At 53.2% G+C, this 24421-nt stretch overlaps 1 protein-coding gene across 8 annotated transcripts in view; it reads left to right on the top strand.

Annotated features, from left to right (window-relative positions):
- FHAD1 (forkhead associated phosphopeptide binding domain 1) overlaps window positions 1-24421 on the top strand; it is a 117166-nt gene that overhangs the window by 62464 nt on the left and 30281 nt on the right. For 7 of the 8 annotated variants that reach the window (XM_037045178.1, XM_037045181.1, XM_037045180.1 and 4 more), the window contains 6 exons: window positions 6664-6734; window positions 8946-9098; window positions 12799-12906; window positions 13148-13255; window positions 16436-16540; window positions 19997-20104. In XM_037045178.1, the coding sequence (XP_036901073.1) occupies window positions 6664-6734; window positions 8946-9098; window positions 12799-12906; window positions 13148-13255; window positions 16436-16540; window positions 19997-20104 (653 nt within the window). The remainder of the gene's footprint in view (window positions 1-6663; window positions 6735-8945; window positions 9099-12798; window positions 12907-13147; window positions 13256-16435; window positions 16541-19996; window positions 20105-24421) is intronic. The other variant, XM_037045177.1, reaches the window with a different exon arrangement.

Here is a 24421-nt window from a genome sequence, read left to right as displayed (position 1 = left end):
GGTGGATGGTGGATGGATATGGATGATGAGTGAGTGGACGGATGGACAGATGGATGGATGGAAGACAGGTGGATGACCAAAGCCATATGTGTGAATAGTATCAGGAAGAAAGTACTGAGTGACAAGCAAGAGCCCAGGGCCACACCTTGAGGACCTCTAACACTCTGAAGATTGTTCACGCTCCTTGCCAAATTGCCCTTCTGCGAGTCTGCATGAATTTCACACTTTTACGGCGATGAATGAGAATAGAGGGGTGATTTTTCAACTCTGGCGATTCTACACCCCCAGTCAGGATGTCTCCAAAGTGATCCAGAAGGTGGTGTAACGTTCTTCCAAATAAAAAAAAAGGAGAATATAAGATTAACTTTTATATGAACGCCTGCCCCTTGCATGTAACACAGAAAAGCAGGGGCTGGGTTTCTCCCAACACCCCAGGGGCCCAGCCCAGTTTCACTGTGGTTGCAACCACACCAGGCTCCTGTGGGCACGTGAAATCGGGGGGATCATGACGGCACTTCCAGCTGCTCCTCAAGATTTGAACTAAAGTAGAGACGGACCACGCTCCACAGTCACAGTGGGGCCGAGCTCTGTGCGGACTGCCCCCTCCCAGAGACACTGTAGCCTATGTCTAAATCTGGTCATATGTTACCACAAGGAAATGCGGACTGTGAAGTTAAGCCATTGGGCCAGCACTTCCAGAAGGACTCGCTTTAGGCAGCATTTCCCAGTGTCAGGGGGCCTGAGCAGTACTGAGCAGGTCTCTGCAGATCCCTTTTATCCCAACATGCACTGGGGGTCTGTAAGGATGGGACGAAGAATGGTGTTCCCAGAATAAACTTGTTTCTTAGTGCCCCTTCCCCCAACTAACACCTCCTGGGGTGACGCTCGATGGACCACCCGTTGGGGAAACGCAGACCAGATTCTGTGATGACAGCTACTTTGTTCTAAGAAGTCAGAGAAGAAGCAGGGAGGGCCCCAGCAGAACGGTCAGTGAGCAGGGCCCATCCTTCCTCCACTCAGCAGAGAGGAAGCTGATGGTAAGACGCATTTATCTCTCAGTACAAGCAGTGTGGCAAGACCTCAAAAGATTAGAAAGAAAGAGAGGTGAGCTAGAGGATTCCGTATGTTCTCTATATTAAGGACTACTGTGCTGAATTCCTAGCACAGAGTCCTGTACCCAAGGATGGTGGTGACAATGGTGATGATGGTGATGATGGGGAGGACAAGGAGGAGGATAATGGTGGCGGTGACGACGCTGGTGATGACGGTGGTTACCATTCATTACTGAGCACTTACATTCTGATGGCTGTTCTAAGCGTTTTTCATGCATCCTCTCATTTCATCCTCCCAATAGCTCTATGAGGCAGGTACTGAAGCCTCACTTTAGAATTGAAGAAACTGGCTCAAGAAATGTTTTGCGCCTATTTCACCACGATAAGGTGACTCAGGCTCTGCGCATTGCTGAGGCCAGCAGGGTCCCCAGTCACTCAGCCCCTCCCACAAACGCCCCTGGAGCCCACTGTGCTCGCAGCTCCTGAGAGGGGACAGGAGCCGTGGTTCAGTCGGCCCCTCCGGGGAACGTGCAGCTGTGGGAGACGTTGTGCGCACAGTGTGCGCTTTCATCCTCCCATGACCCAATGAGCCAGGGGCTGTGAATGCCTTTACTTTGCAGGTCAGGGACTGAGTCTCCAACGACATTAAGAAACTTGCTCAAGGTCACACAGCTGGTGGATGATAGAGTCAGGACCCCAACGGAAGTCATCGCAGTCCTAATGCCCGTGGCTTTTCTGGGGCCCCACACTCCCTCTGAGGATCCAGAGGGGACCCGGGTACACGCCCAGTTCTAGGTGGCAGGTTCTGGCATTAACTGAGCAGAGACAGAACCTGGTGTTTGAGTTCCCACGATGAGCCGTGCCCAAGGAAAGCCCATTCACGTTAGGGCAGAATGGCCCGGAGTCTGGGCTTTGGGGACCAGCCAGGCTTTGCCTCTCACTGCGGACTTTCTTGCTGAACACACAGGTCACAGAGCCTGGGTCGCGGGGCCTTAGAGAGCATGGTCTGCCACTATCATCTGCCTCCAGTACCTGTCCACTTAATGTGGCCTCAGTGCGGGTGTCAACCAGGGCCCTTTCCTGGCCACCTTCCGGAGCCGTGGGAACAGGCCGTGCGTCCCAGCTGCCAGGTGGTGAAGCTGGGACTCCATCCAGGTCCTTCTGCTCTCAAAGCCCCTGCCCTTAGTCACACACTGCCTGCCTTTCAGAATGTTGTCCTCGGAGATAAAACACACCTAACGAGCCAGGTTTGTAAATCCCGAAGTGAGTTCCCCAGGAGATCAGGTCCAGTCGAAAGGGAGGGAAGCCACCTGCGCTGCTTGGCTCCATCACGAGAGGTGCAGAGGCTGGAGCCGCCCCTGGGGGGTCTGGTGGGTGAAGGCTTGGCTGCATGGTCCAGCTGGGGAGATGGGAAACCTCTGAGCCTCGACCTTGAAACTGAGCTCCCACGCCTCCCGCCTGGTTTCCCAGCTCCCACGATAAGAATGGGCTCCACATTTATCTTCGCAAGCTCAGTTTTTGTGTCTGTTTCTGCAAAAGTTTGTCACAAACAAAAGGCTTTTCTGCATACGTAGAAAATCACTCTTTCTCTGATAACCCGAATAGGCAGTAATTTTCAGTGAAAAACGTCCAGTTGTAATACAATGCAGAGTATACTCCCATTTTTGGCTTTTAAAAATGTTACTGTGTGATCAAAAGAAAAATCTGGAGAAAAGACATAAACCTATTGAGAGCATTATCCCAGCGTCTGGGGCCTTTACTTGCATGCATTCATTCCACAACTGTTTACTGCGGGCCTACTATGTGCGGCCACTGAAGATACAGCAGTGAACACTTTTCACATGCGGATTTTTATAATGTTTGAATTTTTGTAATAGGCACTCACAACTTTTGTAACCAGAAATAGAAGGAAGAATTGCCCCTTCTCCCAGAAGAGAGAAATCTCGTTATGATTATTGTTCATCCTCGAATCTAGAAACAATCATTCATTCCCTCTTCCCCTTCAACATCCTTGACTCCCATCTGTCCCCAACCCTCTCTACATCCTTCCCCTTGGGTTGCTGGGTCACAGGCTGCAGTGAGCTGAGTCCTAGACCCATCCCAATTCAGCCTCAAATCCACGCTCCTGCCTGGTTCTCACAGCCCAAGCCAACCCTCCCCCGCACTCCCACCATCTCGCCTCCCTGCCACCTCGGTGGCCTCCCAGTGCACCTGTCCCCACACACATGTCACAGGCTGAGCAAAGGGCTGAGCCAACCCAGCCCTTTACTCTGGAGCCTCCAGTCTCTTTTCAAAAAGAATTTCAGACCAAGGTCTGAATTCCAATCCTACCACTTCCCAGACCTGTAGCCTAACCTTGCCGAGCTTCCGTTGTCTCCCCTATAAAGACAAACACATTTCCTTGCTGGGTTGTTTATAATGACAAGAAAATATTGGTGCCTGGTATATAGCAGGTGTTTAATACTTGATAGCTATTATTATATTATTCTCACTCTTCCCTGATGGAAGTTCTCAGAAGGTTGCATTGCCAGAGATCTGGGTCACGGACACCAGGGTGTTCCCCTCCCCTCCTCTCTCAGTATCCACGTTTCCTCCCTTCCCTCCATCATCCCCACTATGTCCCCCTCCCTGTGTCCCCCGCCTCGCCCCTCCCGGAGAACTCTGCACAAGGCCCTGAATGAGGACCTCCGTCTGCAGCCTTTCTCCCCTCGGTACCATTGGACCTGCGCTTCAGGACGGTAATTTTTCACCCGGACCCACTGCGCTGCAGCTCCTTTTCTGCTACCCGCCCTCCTCTCTCCCCGATGACCTTGACTGAGTGCAGTGCACCCTCTGTCTTCACTGCCATTGTCCTACTTTGCCGTCACCTCTTTGCCCCTGCTGAGTAACCAACATGGAGCTGTCCTGCACCAGCTGGCCAGCCCTCCCGCCCCAGTCCGTGTTCCCTCTGCACTCTTGGTTCTGTCTCAGAACCCTCTCACCCCTGGGCACCCCCAGGCCTGGCACACGCTGCCTCTCTCCTGAGGGTCTTCTCAGCTGCCCCTTTCCCCAATTTCTGTCCCCACCTGAGTGTTTCCTTCTTGGTCCTCCGCCCTCATCTCCTTTCTCACGAAGAAACCCTCTGCTCCATGGGCTTCAATAGCCACCCCCCTGCAGGGACGGCCGGGCAGCCGGGCTGCCGGGCACAGCAGTGCAGGCTGTTGCCACCTAAGGGAACCCTGCTGAGGTGGCAGGCGGGGGCCCTGGCCTGGGCCACGTCCACCAGGGGGAAGGGTGCGCTTCCCTAATTCACATGAAGACTCTGGGTGAGCTGGGCGGGGCTCGCCAGCTGAGCATGCCCTGCTCTCTGCTGGCCGCCTGCCCTGAGAGCCCCTCCAGTGCCCCAAACACAGTATGTCTGGCACTGAGCGTGGCCACTCCTCCCCGCTCCCCAGGCCCCCACATCACCCCAACCTGTCTCCTCCTCTGTCTCACGATGGGGCCACTATTCTCCTAAAAAAAGGGCTCTCTCTCATCCTTTTTTCTTATACCTGTTTCTCCCACCCTGGTTTAGCACATCAGCACCAAAGACCTGGGCATGTCTGGGGCTCTTAGCCAAGTTTCCACCTCTAACCCAGAGGAGGGGGTTTCACCACTAGGAGACACCTGGCAATGTCTGGAGACATTTTTTTAAATTTTTTAAAAAGACTTTATTTATTTATTTTTAGAGGGGAAAGGAAGGAGAGAAGGAGAGAAATATCAATGCATGGTTGTTTCTCGTGCATCCCCTGCTGGGAACTGGCCTGCAACCCAGGCATGTGCCCTGACTGGGAATCAAACCTCGATCGTCTGGTTCGCAAGCCCGTGCTCAATCCACTGAGCTACACCAGCCAGGGCTGGAGACATTTTTTATGATCACAGCTTGGGAGGGGGTGCTCCTGGCATTGATGAGAAGGAGCCGGCGATGCCGCTGACCACCCCAAAGTGCGTGGAACGGCCCCACAACAACAGGTGGCCTGGGCCAGCTTGTCAATGGTGCTGTGGTTCGGAAACTCTGCTCACTCCTTCCTCTCTAACACACCCCAGTTATCTTGCAAGGGGTGGGAGGACACTCTCCATCAAGCCCATTCACTGCTCCATCTGCAGCTGAAATAGCAGTGACTCAGAGCATGGAATTGCATTATCTTGAGCCCACGTCCAGGCTCAGCCACCGGCCAGCAGTGTGGCGTTCAGCAGCCGCGATGTCACTCAGCCCACCACGTCCTTCATTCTGAATTCTGCCCTCACCCAGCAGCTCCTGACCAAGGAGCCTTCTCCGATCTTTGCCCTTCTGAGACTCTCACACCCCTCCCTGCACCGCCTTCAGGTGCTTCCTCTGAAACGTGGAGCAGTGACCAGGCGGTATCGTAGGGCGATGTGCAGATTGCCTAACCGAGGGCCGAGTGCAAAGGACGTGCTCTGTACATTTCAATGGTGTCTACATCGAGTTTACATGTTTTATGCCACTGCTCCAGGCCTGCCTCACATGGACCGCAGCCTTCCAGTCCCCCTCCACCTTCAGCTCCTCCACCTCTGATCATCTGATGCGGCCCAGTGCTGTCTGGGACATGCTCTGCGTCGCCCCCACCCCACCTGCTTTCCTCGCCCCTGTGGCTCTCTCACAGCTGCTGTAACAAGTTGCCAGCAGCTCAGTGGCTTCGCACGGCACCTACTCATTCCCGTAGAGTTCTGGAGGCCAGAAGTCCAAGCCTCAGTCCAAGCCACCGGGCTGGAGACTCCAGGAAAGAACCCGCTTCCTTGCCCTTTTCAGTCTCCAGGGCTTCATCCTCTGCTCCTCTTGGCTTGTGGTCCCCCTGCCTCACAGCCAGGAGTGGAGCATCATCAAACATCTCTGCTTCTGTCTTATCACCTTCTCCTCTGTCTGTCCCCCTCCCCCTCCCTCTTCTAAGAACCCACATGTTTGTACTAGGTCGACCCTGCCAATCCAGGACAATCCCATCCTCTCCTCTCAGGATCCTTAGCTTCATCGCATCTGCACAGCACCTTCTGCCCCGGAAGGTATCACTCACGGCTGCGGGGATGGGGCCTCAGGTGTCTTTGAGGTCATCACTCAGCCCCCCACATCCTCCATTCTGAATTCTGCCCACACCCAGCGGCTCCTGGCCAAGAAGCCGTCTCTGATCTCGCCTCTTCTGAGACTCGCACTCCTCCCGCAACCGCCTTCAGCACTGGCAGACGTGCTGTCTGGAGACAGCGCGTGTTCCCTTTCAGGCATTTAGACCTTGCCTCTCGGGCTGAACTGCAAGTGCCCGAACATCCCCCCACACTCAGCTCACGGCTCCGCGCACAGTGGGTGCTTAGTCAATAGGAGTTCCGTTGATGTTCTGCTTTTCATCTTCCACCTCCAGAAAGAAGCTGGGCTTTGGGCCCAGCCAAGCTGATCAACCATTTTGAAAGCACCAGTTTGGGCGGCCGCTCGCGCTCTCCTGATGTATGGGGGGGGGGGGTGCGGGGGAGGTGGGGGTAGTGTCACCCTGGCCCAGCCATAGGCAAGTGCTGTCAGACATTATTTGGAAAGCAAAGGAGGTGAATCAAATCCTTACGATCTTCTTTCTTCTCTCTTTTTTTTAAGGATTGTCTTTGTATCTGAAATATCTCCTGGAACATTATAAAAAAATCACGATTCGGACCCAGGAACTTCAGGTAATCTTTCAGCTTTTGGAAGGTTCGGTTCGGCCCCTCCTGGGCGTTTACACAGGGCTGCGCACCTAACCCCGTTTCCTCTGTGATCTGGCCAGTCTGCATCCTCCAAGAGGGGAACCGAGATCTCCATTTGCACATAAAGAGATTCAGACAGGGTGGCTGGGATCAGCCAGGAGGGCAAGGGCATGCACTTGTTTCCCTCTATCGGAAACCAGAAAGGCTTAAACGCCATCAGATCTTGAAAATTGTGTTCAAATGCAGAGGAAGAAGTATAGCTGGCCAGAGTCCAGGAAGCAGAATTACCAAAAGTTATATAATGTCAACATTCTAGAGACAAAATGACCTCAGGGATTGTATCCCCCTGGTAGTTATTGCCCTAATCACGCCGTGTGATAAACACCCACAACACCTGAGTGGCATTCCCCAGTCAGCGCTCACTGCCTGGAGTCTGCCGCTAGGGGGATCCGCTGACCCTGGATGGGTTCACTCCCGTGTCTGTGTGTTGGCCTGCCCTTGGCTGATCTTGGCTGGCCTCAGCTGGAGCAGCTCTGCTCCACCCAGTGTGTCTTCGGTCCTCCAGCAGGCTGGCCGGAGCACACTCATGGTTAGTGGAGGGGAGAGAGACAGCAGGACCAATCGTGGAGCACTTTGCAATCATCCTCTGTTTGTGTTATGTCTGCAACATCTCATTGGCCAGAGCAAGTCACGTGGCTGAGTTCAGTGCCAGGGGGCAGGACAGAGTGGGCACTGAAGGTTACGTAGCCCAAGACCCAGAAGGGTGGAGTGTTGGGACCACTACTGTGGTCAGCCGCAGAGACTGTCTTGTCCAGGGGTCAGCAAACTTTTTCTGTAAAGGGCCAGATGGTAAATATGGCTTTGCAGGTGACTTTGCAGATGGCTTTGCGGGTCATACCATCTCTGTCACACTCATTCGACTCTGCTGCTGTAGAGCAACAAAAGAAGTCATAGAAAACACATAAATGAATGATTATGATGGGCGTAGCCCTGTTTTAATAAAACTTTACTTACAAAAACAGGTGGTGGACCAGATTTTAGGCCTGGAGACAGTAGTTCATCAGCTCTAGTCCATTCTCTTTACTTTACAGATACGGACCCAAAGTTCAGAGGCTGGGTGACTATTTCAACATCACACAGCTAGTGAGTGGAAAAATGAAGACAGAAATTTAGGCCTTCTGACCCTGGCTCACTGCTTTTTCTCCTACACTCAGCCAATAATAACTGATGATTCTAGCTACCATTTAATATGCACCAACTATGTGCTTACTGCTTTCCATCATTATCTCATTTGACCCTTAAAACTCTAAGAGGTAGATGCTGTTGTTCACCACATCTTCTAAATGAAGAAGCATCTAGAAAAAACTAGACCTAAGATCCTCTCTAGATTCAGAGTCTGAGCTCTTAACTGCTGCACTGCTTTCTTACTGGTAACCAGACTAAGCGTAGATTTTTCTCTGTTTTTAGAAAGTTTTGTATACACCTTTGTCCTTCCCACTGTCAGCACAAGAAATGTCCAAACGTGTAAGAATTTGTATGAGTTTATTTGAGCCACACTGTCAACAACTGCTGGGACATAAAATCTCAAAGGATTGAGAATATGTCCCAGAGAACGGCAGTTTAACCACTTATTTTATACGACAGAACCAAAGGGGAGGACGTAAGGGGTTCCCTGAAATTCACCGGTGATTGATCAGGCAGGCAGGAAAGAGCACAGCCCGTAAATTCCTGGGATTGGATGAAAAGTGAAAGGAGTGGGCAGTTTTCCTTTACACAGGTGGGTATAAGATAGCTAACAGTTAACAATGAACATGCTAATAATAAAAACTGGGGGGGGTGCTCCCTGGTGGGAGACCGTGCCCTGAGGGGTCTGGAAAAAAGGGATTACTCTGACCTTCCCAAGGTGTGTTATCTTAGAGTCAAAAAGACAACAGACAGGCTGTGAAAGTATTTTCCCTAGTATGTGTCAGGGGAAAACACTAGCCTAGGACATGACCACCTGCCATGACCTGCTTTTAGCTGGAAAGTGTTCATTTCAGACCATCCTGTGTGGTTACTTTAGGTCTCTGAGTTTGTCAGGTTTGGTACGCAGTTCCTTTTTCGCAAACACCACAAAGGTCAACAACGTATTAAAAAGTAGAAGTGGTTCCTGTCCTTAGTCTGCCCTGTCCCCCATCAGCTTTCCTCTCATTTCAGGCCAAGATCAGCAGTTCTCAGGAAACCCAGAAGTCCTTGCTGCAAGAAAAGCTGCGGGAGCATCTGAAAGAGAAGGAGAAGCTGAAAGAGGAAAGGCTACAGCAAGAGGAGAAGCTGACAGCCAACGTCAAGTGGCTGATGGAAGAAAAGGCGGTAAGGTCCCTGTCATTTTCTTTTTTTTATCTCTTTCTTTTTTTTTTTAAGATTTTATTTATTTATCTTTAGAGGGGAAGGGAAGGAGAGAGGGAGAGAAATATCAATGTATGGTTGTCTCTCATGCATCCCACACTGGGAACTGGCCAGCAACCCAGGCATGTGCCCTGACTGGGAATCGAACTGCAGTCCTTTGGTTCGCAGGCCCACCTGTCATTTTCTTTATTCCTGAAAGCTAATGAAATGGCCTTTTCTTCGAGAAATTAAAAGCATGTACTCAGACGGAGAAATCGCATCAATTCCTCGTTTCGTGTATAGAACTAAATTATTTAAATTCATGAATGATGTTGGAGGAATTAACCTGGAGGCTGAATTCTAAAACTCAGAGCAAAATGAACTTGAGAAGGAGAGGTTATTGACATTCCTGAAACTGGTCTTGTTGTCAGTGGAAAGCAGGCTCTTCCTGGGATGGCAAGGGAAGCATTCCAAGGACCCATACACGGGAGACTGTGATGTGGCGAAGTTTATTCGGGTGAAAATCTGCCCCTGGGTTTGCAGGGTCCCATCTCTGTCTGTCCTGCCTTGCAAAAGCCCAACCTTGTCCTCAGCAAGGCCACAGCAAAGTGTCCAGAGCTCCCGCTTCAGGTTAAATCTTGGTCCTTCGGAGGCCATGCCATCTGCTGCAGGCCCCAGTGACTGCTAGACCCGCATGGCCTCCTGCTCCCAGGCAAGAGAGACACACGGGGTGAGTGCAGGTCACTGAGAGATAGAGATAGATAGATAGACAGACAGACAGACAGACAGGGAGAATGAACTTCTTTGTCCCCCTAGGGTTATAACCAGGAGCTTTTTCAAAATAACCAATCAACTTCCAGAGATTTCGAGGGTTTATGATAGACCCACCCCCTAGTTAGACTGACAGGCCTCTGTGGTCAAGCGCCTCCCCGCTACCACGCCCCGCGCCCCTCCCAGCAATCCGGTACCAGAGGGCAGACAATGCTCCGAGGGAGATTTCCTGTGCTCTGAGGACCAAGTCTCCCGGGCTCCCGTCCCCTGGAGTGTGTGAGTGACTCTGTAAGTGCTACAGCTTCCTGGCCAAGCAAGCAGACTTATTACGCTCCCCAGTTTATTAAGCTCACAGTCTAATTCCCTTCGCTCTATTTAATAACCAGTGAACTACCTACTGTAACAGGGCCGAATCTGTTTATATACTGCGGTCGATTTCACAAATTTGAGCCGTCACTGCGGGTCCCAGTTTATAACTGACAGGCTGTTTCTGAGGGTATGCAAAACCAACTTCATATTATTTCAATCTTTTGCTTTCTCTTTATACATGTTTGATTCAGTCTTTTGCTTTTCCTGTACACATGTCAGGGAAAACAAATGGCCAAAATTGCTACTCACTTTTCTAGAAACCAAGCCAATTAGAGGATGCTCAGTGGTGGCCCCTGTCAAGCTTCTAGGTGCCTGAGGCTCACCTGGGGATCTTGTTAAAATGCGGACTCTGCCTCAGCAGGTCTGGGGTGGAGCCTGGGCTTCTGCATTTCTGACGAGCGCCCAGCAGATGCGACAGCACAGGTCTGCAGGCCACGTCTTCAGCAGGGCAGCCTCAGAGGAAGGTTCTCCCGAAGCTGCCCAATCAGAACCACGGGGACGATGGTTAAAAACACAGATTCCTGGGCCCCGGCCCAGACCTGCTGAATTAAAATCTCTGGAGAAGGCCAGGAAACAGCATTTAAGGGCCCCATTCTCATCTCTTTTTGACATTCAGGGACTGCCATGGATTTAGCCACCTCATTGCCCTCACCTTGGATCAGTGGCTCATGACTTTGGCCACCCTTTTGTCGTTCAGGAGATTAAAAATAAGGATGCTCTGCCCTCTCCCCCACCTCCAGGTTCTGGTGGAATTGGGGTGAGGCAGGGGCCCTGGGATCTGTGAGCACTCCCCTCCAGAGGGCAGCACCAGATCCCCTGGACTCCCCCCCCACCCTTCCCCAGCACCTCCCTTCTTCCCCCAGCGGGACTGGACCTGCCGCTGCCTCCACCTTTCACCAGTGGAAGCTCAGTGGCTTCTGACTCAGTCTGTTCTCGGTCACACACACCCCCCGCTGCAGACTCCTCTGAGAGGCAGGGACCGCTGCCTGTTCCGTGTCATCCCTCCAGTCCGTGCCCAGTCTCTCCCCTTCCTCTCTCTCTTCTTCTCTTTGCCTCTTTCTCTGCCTTTCTGCCTTTTGTGGAATAAAAGTTTGAAAAGGAAGAACCGTCTGACCCAAATCACATCTGATCGATGCAATATTAGCAATAGACTTGAATTAAGGTGGGGCCACGTGGAAGGGGGATTAGACACACAAAAAGCCAGCATCACTCAATAGAGAGGAAAATAAAACCAGAAAAAAAATAATAAATCTTCCCCTCGAAGAGCTAACTCTCCCCCTGCTTCCTCACTCCTCTCTGATTAACTTCGCCCTCTCCATATGTCTTGTTTTATTATCTCTCATTTGGGGTTGACTTCCTCCACCGTGGGTGCATAGCATCTCAGCCCCACCAGGGTCCTCACTGCCATGGGCATCAGCCTGGCCTCCTGGATGCCCGCTTCCCACACCGACCCCGACAGACAGACAGGGCTGCGAGGGCCACTGGCTTCAACCCCTGTTTAAATACAACCAATCTCCACAGAGGGGGCAGCAACCAGGCGCCCACCCAGACAGAAGGTGACACCGCACACGGTCACTACTGTCCCATCAAGGGTCATCACTCCCCAGACACCTGATGATGACCGGCTTGACCCCAGGCGACTGTCGTCCCAGCCTGTAGCACCAGGTCCCCCAATTTTAAATGTGCCTTTTTCATCCCATACGACCCCACCACCCCCACCCTCTCTGAAAACACATGTGTCAAAATTCATTCATTAAGCTTCTCATGAATCCGCACCTGTGTGAGGTCTCTTTCAATGGTAAGAAACTTTAGTTCCTTTATCAAGCTCCCATTCTCTTTTATTATCTATGAACCGCGTGCACCTATTTCTGCACACGCTAATGGTTTAGGTCGGGTCAGCAAGCTTTTTCCATAAAGAGCCAGATCACACGTGTTTTCAGCTTGGCGGGCCATGTGGTCTGTCGTGACCGCTCAGCTCTGTCATTATGCTATAAAGGCAGTCACAGGCAACGTACAAACAATGAACCCAGCGGGTCTCAATAAAACTTTATTTACAGGACTAGGCAGAGGGCCGGCTTCGGCCCACAGGCCAGAGTTGGCCAACCTATGGTTTATAGCACAGGCTGTAGAGTCACGGGGACCAGCATCTGAATCCCTGCTCGTGTGATTTACTAGAGACACAGGCAGATTCCTTATTCTCTCTGTCCTCCTCCTTCCTCTGTGAAGTAGAGAGGTCGGGAGACATGGCGACCCTCACCATGGAAAGGCTCTCCTGTGCCCAGCATTTCGTGTTCATCATCTCACACCAACCCAATGTGGGAAGCACTGTCGCTGTGCCCAGTGTACAGACAGGGAAACTGAGGCTTCGGTAGCTTCTCACTTGCCCAAGGTCGTCCACCTAGAAAGGATGGAGCTCTGATGTGAGCCTGCCCAGTAGAGACCGGGTTCTGCGACTTGTGGAGTACTGACCCACGTGGGGCCTGGCACAGGGTCCACGTTCCTGCCGTGGTGACCAGGCCTATTTACAACAGTCGTTGGCTTTCAGGTTTTGGAGGAAAGAATTACTCAAGAGAAAAACAGAGCGAAAGAAGCATTAGAGGAAGACCAGAGGAGAGTCCAGGAGCTGGAGAATCGCTTAGCCCACCAGAAGAAGGTACACAGCTCGGGGAGGCAGAGGCAGTCTGGGCCCCAACTGAGGCCACGAAACTGGGAGGTACTGGCCTGGGGCTCTGATTTGGGCCCCTCCCCCACGCCTCCCGCCCTCCAATCCCAGGCTCTTAGCTGCCCACCCTGTCCCCTGCGGTTGTTGTGAGTCGTGAAACACTAACCTGACACAGAGTCCAGATTCCTGCCGTGGTAACTGGGTCCATTAAACAGTGGTCCTTGGCTCTCAGGCTTTGGAAGAAAACTTTATTCAAGAGAAAAGCAGAGTGAAGGAAGCATTAGAAGAAGAACAGACCAGAGTCCAAGAGCTGGAGAATCGCTTAACCCACCAGAAGGAGGTACGCACCTCGCGGGGAGGGGCTCGAGCCCTAACCTGGTTTGAGGGTCACACAAGTGAGTTCAGAACCACAGGTGACAGTGGGTAGAGCATGGTGGCACTTTCCTAGAGTAATCTGCCCTTGGGAGAGCTCAGCTACTTTGGGGAGAAGCGTGGGGGACTGACTGGAGGAGAGAACCCTAGAGTTGTAACCTTGACAACCAGTTGGAAACATTGTCAACAGCATAAAATATAGTTGTAGGCAGGGCTCGGGAGAGAAGCTAGGGCTGGACATGGAGGAGTTACAGACTCTGGGACTCCAGGGCTGGGCCAGCTCTCCAATGACATCCTAAAGCCATCCGGCCCCCAGTAGGCACCTTGAGGGAACGTTACAGCCCCGGGTAGCCCGGCCCAGGGCCGATGCCTCGGGCCGGCAGAAGGTTCTTCCTTGAGGTAGAGTCCAGTCACTCTTCCTCCCAGGAGCGTATCAGCCCTCCACCTGCTCCCCTCCTATAAGACCTGCCCACTTCCTCATCCACGTAATCATCCTTCAGATGCCAGAAAACAGAGGCGAGGGCTCCTCTGTAGACCCGAATGCCTTCGCGTCTCCTTGTGTGCCTCTTGGGACAGGAGCCTGGCCCTGGTCTCCCCCTGTGACCTGCCCTGCTCTCCAGAAGTCACGGACGGGCAGCTCCTTGGCTGAAGGGGCCCGAGGACATGTAATGTTTGGCCCTAGCATGTTTTATTTTGAATTCATAAAATTCACCTAAAAATACAGATTTCCATCCTCTCGCGAAGGTCAGAAAAACCTGGCTTTCATTTCCACTTGGCCAGAGTGAAGTGAATGAACAAAGCAGAAGCAGTCGACACGGTCCCCGCCGTCCCCTGTGGCCGTCCCCTGCGGCACTGACTGCAGCCCACCCCCCCGCACTGTCTGTCCAGTCTCTGCAGGCACCCCAGTCTCTAGCCCGGCGTCTACCTTCTTCCTGAAGCCGGGGAGCCAGGGCCGTGGCCTCGGTCAGGGCCCCCTCTCCCTGGCTGAAGGCGTCATGCTCCTGCTGATGTGCCCAGTCTAGCCCTGGGGGAAGCTCTATCACACGGTGCTCTCTCGTCTCCCCATGGTCACCCTCGGGTCCCTGAGTCTCTTCCACACGGTGCTTTCATCAGCTCTTGGACCCTGGGGCAGCACAGAGGAGTGAGGAGAGCAGGATTCGCAGCCGAAGGAGACACAGGTTCACACCCCCCCTGGTGGCTTCCTGGCTGCAGGGGGTCTCTCAGGACCTGCCTTGTCAAAGGGTGGCTGGGAGGAGTAGAGTAACCTACCAAGACAGTTTGACCCGGATGATGGCTCCATGAGTGGTAGCTACTATTGTCCTTACTGTTACTTCTTCCTCTGTTTAGACCCTCCTTGTCTCCAAGTCCCGCCCACCCTCACTCTCCCAGCCAAATCCTGGCCACCCACCCTTAAGACAGGAAGAAGGAGGCACTGGGCAGAGGCTGGGAAGAGAGGGCACCTGCTCCGGAGAGGGGCGGTGCCCCCACGTTGGGGCCTCCCCACCAGGGTCTGCGTGCGGCTGTGCTCTGCGGTCCTCTGCAAACCGTGTCACAGAGGCCGGTCCTGAGTTCTTCCTCCAGGGGTGGTGACCAGGAGGAGAGTCTCACGAGGGCTCACTGTGACCAGGAGGAGGGTCTCACGAGGGCTCGCTGGGACCAAAGGCCACTCCAAGGTCACCCGAATGTAGAGATTTTGAGGTCATTGGGGCCCTCAGGAAAGAGACTTAGGGAAGGCTTGTTGGGGGACATTCTCGTGGCAGGAAGGAGCTGTTGCCAGGTCACCCTAGGCCTGCGAAATGTCAGCCAGTCCCCCCACCCCCACCCCACCAGGAGGTCCTCCTGTGGCGTCTTGACAGGGGAATCTGAGAGAAAAGTCCCAGACACAGATGTCCATCAACCCAACGACTATTTGAGTTTTCGTTTTTGTTAGACCTTTCACCACATTTTCAGACGAATCTTTAAGGACAAGAAATCCCCACCTAGGTCATAATGTGGGTTTAAGGTAACATTAAAGGTTAATGCCCATGACCTGCCCAGGAGCCCAAAGTGGCTGAGGGGACAGGTCCTGCCTGCGAGGCACGCAGGGAGCCACCGGGCGGGAAGCCCCAAGTGCAGACCTGAGGTCAGGTACACCGGACCCGACCCCAAGCCACTGGAAAGTGCCCCAAAGTGTCCTTCGCAAATGATAGGAGAGTGCCTCACTCCAAAACCCACTGCAAACTCTCAAAATAAATGTGGCACCCGCCCCCCGCCCTGGGAAGTTACTGCGGCTCTGCTCTGGTGGGATGGCTGAGTGCAGGCGTTCTCCAATGACTCCGCACTGCTAACCGTGCAGCATTTCTTCCATGTTATGGATTGAACGCTTTCTGCGGGCCAACCTGGGACCCTAACTGCCACCAAAGGCGGAAGCCCTGTTCCAAGTTCCAGACTTCTGCCAGGCCGCCCTTTGCAAAACTGAGGTGCCCTTTCCCGCAGTGACTACGTGTATCCCTCAGTGATTCGCCCAAAGCCATTTATCTGAACAGCTTCTCAGCCAATAGCTTCCTAAGTAAGATACCTTGATAACAAGCACCTGACCATACTTTCTTCCTGGTCAGAACTCTGCTGGCCAGGTCCAGCCCCACCCCTTCCAGAAACTGGTATATTGTGGCCCATTCATTCAATGCTCCTCGCTCCTCTGGAGACCTGATTCTTTTTAAGAGATTTATTTCAATAATGGGACATTCCATTATTAATGAGATTCTTCTTCTCATCAGGGAGGCTGCCTGGCATGGTGATGAGAACTCAGGCTCTGAAATAAGACAGGCCTGCCTCCCTCTACACGCCTGCTGCCTCCTGAGGGCCCCTGAGTGCGGGCAGCTTTCTTTGGGGCAGGGTTCAAATCCCCGCCTCACTGCCAACCAACTGCATGAACCTGGGGCTCACACCCACTTTCTGTCCCTCAGTTTCCTTGTGTAAAGAGTGGCACCACCAACTTCTCCAGTAACACTGCTGAGGGAGTGGACTGTGTGAGGTGCTGGCCGTGGGCCCCTGGCATGTAAGACCACCCCCAGCATCGTGGCTACCGCCATTGTTCTCAGCATTGTCAGAATGAGCTCCTTGCCCCCGAATGTGCGGGCAGTCAGCAAGATGGGCCACTGATTTCCAGGTTTTGGAGAGCAGCGTGACCCGTGAGAGGAAAGCGAAGGAAGCCTTAGAGGCAGAAAAGAGGAAAGTTCAAGACCTGGAGAACCGCTTAACCCAGCAGAAAGAGGTAAGCGTGACAGAGACATTGGGTGGGCTGCGGCAGCCCCCCCACCTGTGGAAGGGTCCCTGAAGCCAGACGTGAGGTCGTTTCTCTGTCCTGATGGCGTGTGGTGGGCAAGTGGGCAGATGCAGGGCAGTGCTGGTCACCTTGGCCAGTGTCACCTCTTACAGCTTACTGGCTGGGAAACCTAGCCCGGATCATTCAACCTCCTATGCCTCAGTTTCCTCATCTATAAAGTGGGGGGTGACATCCCCTGCCTCACAGGCTTCAATAAGTGAATAGGCGTAACATACTTGGAACTGTGCAGTGCCCTCAGGGGTGACCACCTTGGAAGAGGGGTGATCTTAGGGAGCCAGCCCTGGGGTGGAGTGAGGGTCGATCCTGCAGCCACACCCTCCACAACATCACTGGAGAGTGTTTGTGATGCAATCTAGCTCAGGTGCCGGAGAAAAGCTCCCGCTGGCTCCAGCCTCCTGATTTCGTGAGACCAGTGAGCTAACTGTGCCCCACCCCCCATAAGGAACAACAAGACACACAGAGTCGATAGGGACCTATCGTACTCTCACAGCGGTCGCAGCAAAAGACCAGGTGCCCAGCACCTGCTGCCGTGGATGAAAAGGAGAAGGGGACAAGAGGGAGGGGCAGGGGTGTCTGAGCAGCAGGCCCCTCAGAGCTGGACTCACCCTTGCCCAGCCTCCCCACTCAGCCTGGGCCTGGGCCCGGGGCCGCTAGGAAAGGCAAGCCTCAAGGTGCCAGGCGGACCCGGCCATGCCTTCCCAGAGTGTCCACCCTGGGGCAGAGGGACAAACAACCATCTGAATAAATCCCCAGGGTGACTCCACCAAGGCGGGTTGGAGAGCAGCCTGCAGGTAAGGGGGGCCTCCCTGAGGAGGCGACCTTTGAGATGGGAGGAGATAGGGAAAACCCTGGGAGCACCTGGGGGAAGAGAATGTCACCAGATAAAGTGGCCGAGTGCAAAGGACAGGGACCCAAGTTAGCCAGAGTGACAGGGACTGGGGCATAAGGAACAGAATGGAAGCTGGGACGCGATGGGAGCCAAACCAGGGCAGGGGAAGAATGCGGGAGGGAGACTCGGAGAGTGTGAAGTGAGGCCTGGCAAATGGGCTGTGTCCATTCCAGTTCCAATCCCAGCCCTGCCCGAACGCCCTGTGTGACCCTAGGCAAGCCCTTGTCCTCTCGGTGCCCTCGTCTGTGATGTGGGTGTAGTGACAGAGGTCTGTTGTGAGGTGTCAGTCAATGCATTCATTGTGAAGCACCTGCCCAGGTGAGGTCAGAGTCCAGGTGGGGCAGGGAGGGTAGTGAGCCCAGCAGGGTGCAGGGGGAGCAGGGGTGGGGAGTGCATCGTTGAGCGAAGGCCTTGGCTGTGGGACGTTGCTAGGCGATGCAGGGAACTGGGGCCAGAGTCCAGGCGGCGGAGGGAGCGCCCCACACGGCAGGCCTCCTGAGGTGTCGGACCCACACTCCGGTCAGCAGCTGTCCCCTGGTCGTCCCGCTCACACATGGGCTGGGGTGGGGTGTTGAGCCGTGTACCCAGCTCTGTACCAGCCCCCGTGTGAACACACAAGCATATCTCCTGCCTCCGGTAGGTGGGGTTTGAATCAGAACAGGTGGGGCCGGTGTCAGAGTGGTTAGGGGAAGGCGCTGGTGCCCGGGCCTATACACTGCATCCTGGCGTGTGACCTCGGCACTTCACCTGTCCTCTCACTGCCTCCCCTGCAGCCTCCGTGTCCTCACCGGTAAAATGGGGATGGGTGACGGGGCAGACGATCCCAGGGGAGGGGGTTGCAGGTTAGATGCACTGATCCATGCAGCGCATGGCATCCGGCAGCACGTTGCAAACACAGCTCAGTCTCCCCACTGTAACGTGCCGAGCGGTGGGTAAAAAGGGAAGGAACCCCCCCGACCCAGGGACGTCTGCAGGGACGTCGGATGGCAGGGTGGGGTCTCGACCTTCTCAGTCAGACTTAGAATAGGGAGACACCAAGCCCTGGCAGACAGGTGGGGTCAGAGCCCTGGAGTGTGGGGAGGCCCATGTGTGGAGCAGGGCAGGTGGGCAGAGGCCGCTGGCACCGGGCCAAACCAGCAGGGCTGCGGGAAGGTGGTCTCCCCTCCTCCGGGGCCACGCACCCCCAATCTCATCCCACCCCCAGCAGTTTTTTTGCTAAATAATGCGTGTTCACGAAAGAAAATTGAGAAGATACAGACTAGTAAAAAGAAGAAAATGTAACTTTCTATAATCCTAACTCCCCTGAAATAACCTACTGGGGGGAAGCCCCTAAAGTCTAAATTCAGGGTCAGTTTCAAAGAACCAACAGGTCGTTCTTCAAATTCTTAAGAGATTTCATAGGAGAAATTACACACACGGGCAAAGCCGCTGCCCCCAGTGGTGGCAGGCGGGAAGAATCCTCACCCCCTCCCCGGACAGGGTCTCTTTCACAGGGGCTTCACAGTAAAGCCATAGTGAGTAGTCCCTAGACCACCAGAAAAAGCTACGTATTCTTAAGTTAACAGATAGCATCGGGCAGTTGTCATACTCCACGTGCATTAACCTCCCTCCCGGGGGCATGAGGTTTGTCTTTGGGCCACATAGCACCTAGCTTTCTGGGTAGTCAGCCAAGCCTAAAGCTGCAGAGAGTGAAGCGGTCACCGAAGGCGCAACAGAGTCCAGCACTTCCCAGAGGCCTTTGCTTTTGCAGCCACACTGTATCTCTAATCCAGGTCCCCTACAACCATGTTTATCACTTGGCACATATCTCTCCAGTCTTTTGTCTACGTGTGTGTGTGTGTAAAACATTTTTCTTGTGAACTTGATGTTTCTATGGGGGCACAACTGCTAGCACCCCAACAGCTGGAAATGGAGACTTCCAGCCCGACTCTGGCTGTGTCCCTCCCAGGGCTCCTGTGGCGGAGGCTGGGCGCCAGTCTCCGACCCAATAGCAGACCTATGCGGGGTATATGTTCTCAGTTCCAAACCGTCCAGGATGTCAGTTTTTGGACTCAAGCCTTTGTAAACTGAATTGAGACGGCCAGTGTCCTTTGAAGCCACAGGTATCTGGCCTGCTGAGACAGAAGGCGTCTGTCTCCCTGGCCCTCATGCCCCGCCTCCCAAGAAGCCAGGTACCTCCAAAGAAGGCCCGCATTGGTGCCAGCACACAGCAGCTTACTCTGTGGCTCAGTGCCAGACGCCTGGAGCTGAACACTCACCAGCATGTCACTTCCTAAACACGAGCCCCGAAATCCTGAATGATGAATAACCCTCCCTTTTACGTGCGTGACTAGCCAAGACGTGACTTCCAGGTTTTCATCTCTCCCTGGTGGGCATCCTGTTCCTTAAACTCTTTTTCCTGAACCCTGACTCACTGGTTTCAGCAACTCACTACTAACCCGTTTTCCTTTCTTTCTCATGAGCATGCCCTCAAAGCACTTGACCTTGACTTCCAGATTTTAGAAAGCAGCATCGCCTATGAGAAACAAAAAGCGAAGGAGGCCATCGAGAAGGAAAAGAGAAGGGTGCAAGATCTGGAGAACCGCCTAACCAAGCAGAAAGAGGTACGGGTCCCAGCGAGGAACACCAAGGAGACGGCATGGTTCAAAGCAGGCCTGGGAGGCGGGCGGTCCAGGTTCAGTCCCACCCCCGCCGCTCTCTGGCTGCGGGGCTGTAGGCAAGTTATTCGCCATCTCTGTGCCTTGGTTTCCCCACACAGGGAACATGATGATACCAAAAGAGGAATCATTGCGCTGTAAGGCTCAATGGTTAACGTGCCCATAAAACATGTAGAAAAGTACCTGGCACTCCATGCACGCTGTGCGTGTTGGCAGCTTTTACAATGATGATGAGGATGAGCTCACAGCAGGGACACGGAGGGGCAGAATCAAACCCAGGGCCGCAGGACCCCAGAGCCCGTTGCCATCACTCCTCCTCTCTCTGCCGTTCTGGAGCTCTGTGCGCGCTTGGCGGCCCCGGGGTAACAGAGGGGTGTAGGGATATGGCACCTCAACTTCTGGTCCCCTGGACGTCGCTTCTCCACCAAAAGCTGTCGTCATCATTACCATCACCTTCATATCAAACCGCATTTATGATTATTATCGGGAGTGGCAGACGCAGTAGAGGGGAGGTTGGCATGTGACCCTGCCTTGGGCACCTCCACGCTGCAGGACGCAATTCACTCCGCCTGGGTCCCAACGGAACGGGGACACACACACACACACGGAGGCCAGCATTTGGAAAGTCAAAGCAACCAATGCCTGACACACAGCCTGACAATGGTAGGGTAAAGTTACATGCAGGTAAACACAATTCAAAAGGTTTCCAAGACCAGACGGGACTGAAAAAAGTGTATTCGCATCAGTCTTGGATCATTTTCTGCAAAGAAAGTTTCCCAAACATCAGCATGTATAGAATCACAGGTAATTTAAGTGCCCATTTCTGGGACCCTGCTGCCCCCAGGGATTCTGACTCACTGTCAGAGTGTGGGCCCAGGGATCTGCATTTTTAACAAGTGGCCCAAGGGGTGCTGGTGCACCTGGAGCATCACGTCTTGAGATAGGAGTCAGCGAAGCACATCCGGGTTACAGGTCCACCCCGGGCACTTTGTAAAAGTCCAGAGAAGGCAGACCAGAGTGGGGGAGGTGACTCGGACTTGCCAGCTTCCGGAGAACCCCCAACACACAGGCACGATACCGCAGGCTGAGAGGGAGCCCAGGAAAGCAGGCCCGATTCCCCAGATGACTTACCATGGGACCTTCCATAGTATCACTTGGGGCTACGAGAAAAGGAGAAATTAAACCTCCTAAGTAGATTCGTTGGGGCAGAAAATAAATCAGGAATGAGACTAATGCAAAAAAGTGCGGACCATGAAATCAATGAAGGAGTCGCAGTTTTTATTCTAACGGTTCCAGTGAAAGGGGAGGCCCGGGTGGCTGTGCACTTCATAGATGCAAATGGAGTCATTGCTCTTGAAAGTTGGACCGTCCTTGGTACTCGACTCAGAGAGAATGTTCTGTGGCGGACTCCGGCCAGCAGAGTCCACCTGTTGTGGCTGACAACAACGAGAATAAATGCACAGGCGACAGAAATCCTGTGGAGAAAAAGGAAACGGGTGGCTACTCTCTCAAGGGGAGAGCACCTCGACCCTCGCCCAGACAGGCTTTTATTGTTTTCCTCGGGTCTTACATCAGAGAAAGATTTAGTATCTATTACATAGAATATTATTGTCTACAGTTTAGGTACACTCAAGGAAATGGAAATAACATGCAGAGGGGAGGGGCAATGAGCTGATTAGCTCTGTCTTTGGGAAAGTTTATACAGGCTTTGGAAATTACCTTGAAGACAGACAGTACACATTTGTTGTTTTAGACCAGGGTGATGGAGTTTTAGCAAGAGCAAGCCATAACAGTCTGTATGCGTTTTCTAGGCCTGATTCCCACGGGAACACTTGGTTTGAAGGTCTGACTCCTGCCCACCACCTTGCTTCTGTAGGTTTTCTGAACAGGGCTGAGTCACATTCGCCAGACCAAACCAAACCAGTCCCAGACAATGTTCCTTCCTGAGGATCCTGGTATAGAGGCCTCTGGTGTGCAGCCAACAGTGTCTGGAACAACCGCAGCAGAACAACAGTGACATCAGAGGGCGTGGCCTTATGACAATAGTCCAGGCAGGCTGGTGGCATCATACCAGACAAGGGGAGACAGGACTGCACAGCAGCAACTCCCCACTTACCAGCAGAGATCGAGGAAGTACAAGGTCAAAGTCACACTCATACAGAGTTGCTTATTTGAATGCTGATTGAGCTGTATCCACAGAAGAGCAATGGAAAGACTAATTTCATCTGCACGGGCAGAACTAAGATTTACATAAAAGAAAGAGGAGAAACCGGAGAAGAAAAGTCAACTCAGACTCATGGGAACAGTGAACCTTGTTCTCCTGTCCTTGAGTAGCTGACGAAGACCAAAGGCACCTGCCAGTGTGACCTTTAGCTTCGTGGCCCTTCAGAGGCACCATCTCTGGGACACCTTGGAGGGCTCCCTGTGAGCTGCGGTGACGCTGCTCTGAGGGATGGCTGCCAGGGTCCCCCATGAGCATCCCCTTAGGCCAGGTCCACACATCGTCACACTAGGATTTCTCAACAGCAACAGCGATGTAAGACCCCCAAAAAGAATCAGGAGTTCAGTGGTAGTACTAAGAGAATGAGGCAACTCTCTGGTGAGGGCACAACATGATGAAAATGGTGTTGGGTGGCGGAGGATTTTGTTTGTTTTTCATTAAAAAAAAATCAGTTTCCTTTCCCAATTATGAAAGGAGCGCTGATTTGCTCTTGAAAATTTGCCACACACAGAAAGTCACTTTGAAGAAAATAAAGGCCGCCCATGACTTCCCTGAACAGAGCTACCGCTGGTGACATTCGGATGGGACTCCCTCCAGCCCGTCTGTGTGTTGGTGATGAGCTCGGACATTTACAAATACATCAACCTACCGCGAGTAGAGACTGTGCTCTTAAAATTGCGCGCACTGGTTGGGACGTGGCGTGCTGTAAAAGCGTCTCCATGACATTGAACTTCCCCCCACAGCCTGCCGTTGGAGGGCAGCGCAGGTCTACACTGTGTCCGGTGGACCGTGATGCACCTCCCCTCCTCTGTGGTCCGGCACCAGGACAGCTTCTCCCTCCTCGAGAGCGAAGGATGCGTGGGGGGGCCCCTGGGCGTCAGTCTTGGTGCATGGGCGGGGTAGGTGCTTCTGATAAACTCCCAAAAATAGAGCTACTGGGTCATGGGGTGTGCACATTTTCAGGCTCACAGTACATGTTCCCCCCAAAAGGGGCCCCCAAATGACCCCCCAAAAGGTCATGCCAGGTTATATTGCCACCAACAGAGCGCCCAGCACCACGTCTCAAGAATATATTTTAAGGTTGGGGTAGGTAAGGATTGTGAGAAGTCTCCGTGCTGTTTCATTCCAACGACATGGCATTCTGGAAAAGACATTAGGGAGGCGGTAAAAGGATCAGGGATGGGGCGGGGGCGAGGACAAGAGGAGCACAGAGGGTTTTTAGGGCGGCGAATATTCTCCATGTGACACTATACCAGTGGACACGTGTCCTTGCACACTGGCCCAAACCCACAGGGTGTGCACCGGGTGTGAACCCTCTCGTCACCTGAGGACGTGGGTGATGATGCCGGGTCCATGCAGACTCATGAACTGTAACAAACAGACTGCCCAGTTGGGGATGTCACCAATCAGGGAGGTTGTGCATGGGGGGGGGGGGGTGCGCGCGGGTTTGTGTGGGACCCCTCGGCACCTTCCCCTCGATTTTGCTGTAAACCTAAAACTGTCCTAAAAATAATCATAAAGTCAAATAAGCAACTGAAGTTTGTCAAGCGGCTGGCCCAGTGCCTGTCCTGAAGCCCCATCACACTGTTTGAGGAGGGCCTCGGGTTGGCTACAGCAGTGACAGCTGAAGGTTGGAGGCATGGGCTGCGGGAGGAAGGACAGGATGTACAAGGACATGGTGACCGGAGTCCAGTCTGGCGGGGGCCCACGGGGGAGGGGGAGTCACCCAGGCACCAAAGCCGAGGAGGACAGTGGAGGAGTGTCCTGAGGCAAGTCCTGTGACGGGGCGTTGTGCGGGGGCGTAAAATAGCTTGGCACATTTATCCTGGAAAATAGATGGAGAGAGAGACACAACAGCTTGCCTCAAATATTTAAAGGGCTCGCTCATTAAAAAGAAATAAAACTCAGTGAGCTCCAGGTGACAGAACTGAGCTCAGAGACCAGAAATCACAAGGAAACAGATGTCAGCTGAACATATAAGAGAGTTCTATAATACCTGGAACCTTCCAGAGACTTCGGACTGAGAATCAGCAGAACAATAA

The sequence above is a fragment of the Sturnira hondurensis genome, unplaced genomic scaffold (genome assembly GCF_014824575.4).
Source record: "Sturnira hondurensis isolate 20B ecotype Veracruz unplaced genomic scaffold, ASM1482457v3 Scaffold0004257, whole genome shotgun sequence".
Classification (NCBI taxonomy): Eukaryota; Metazoa; Chordata; class Mammalia; order Chiroptera; family Phyllostomidae; genus Sturnira; species Sturnira hondurensis.
The sequence above is the reverse complement of the archived record's forward strand: the minus strand, read 5'-3'. Positions and strand labels throughout refer to the sequence as shown.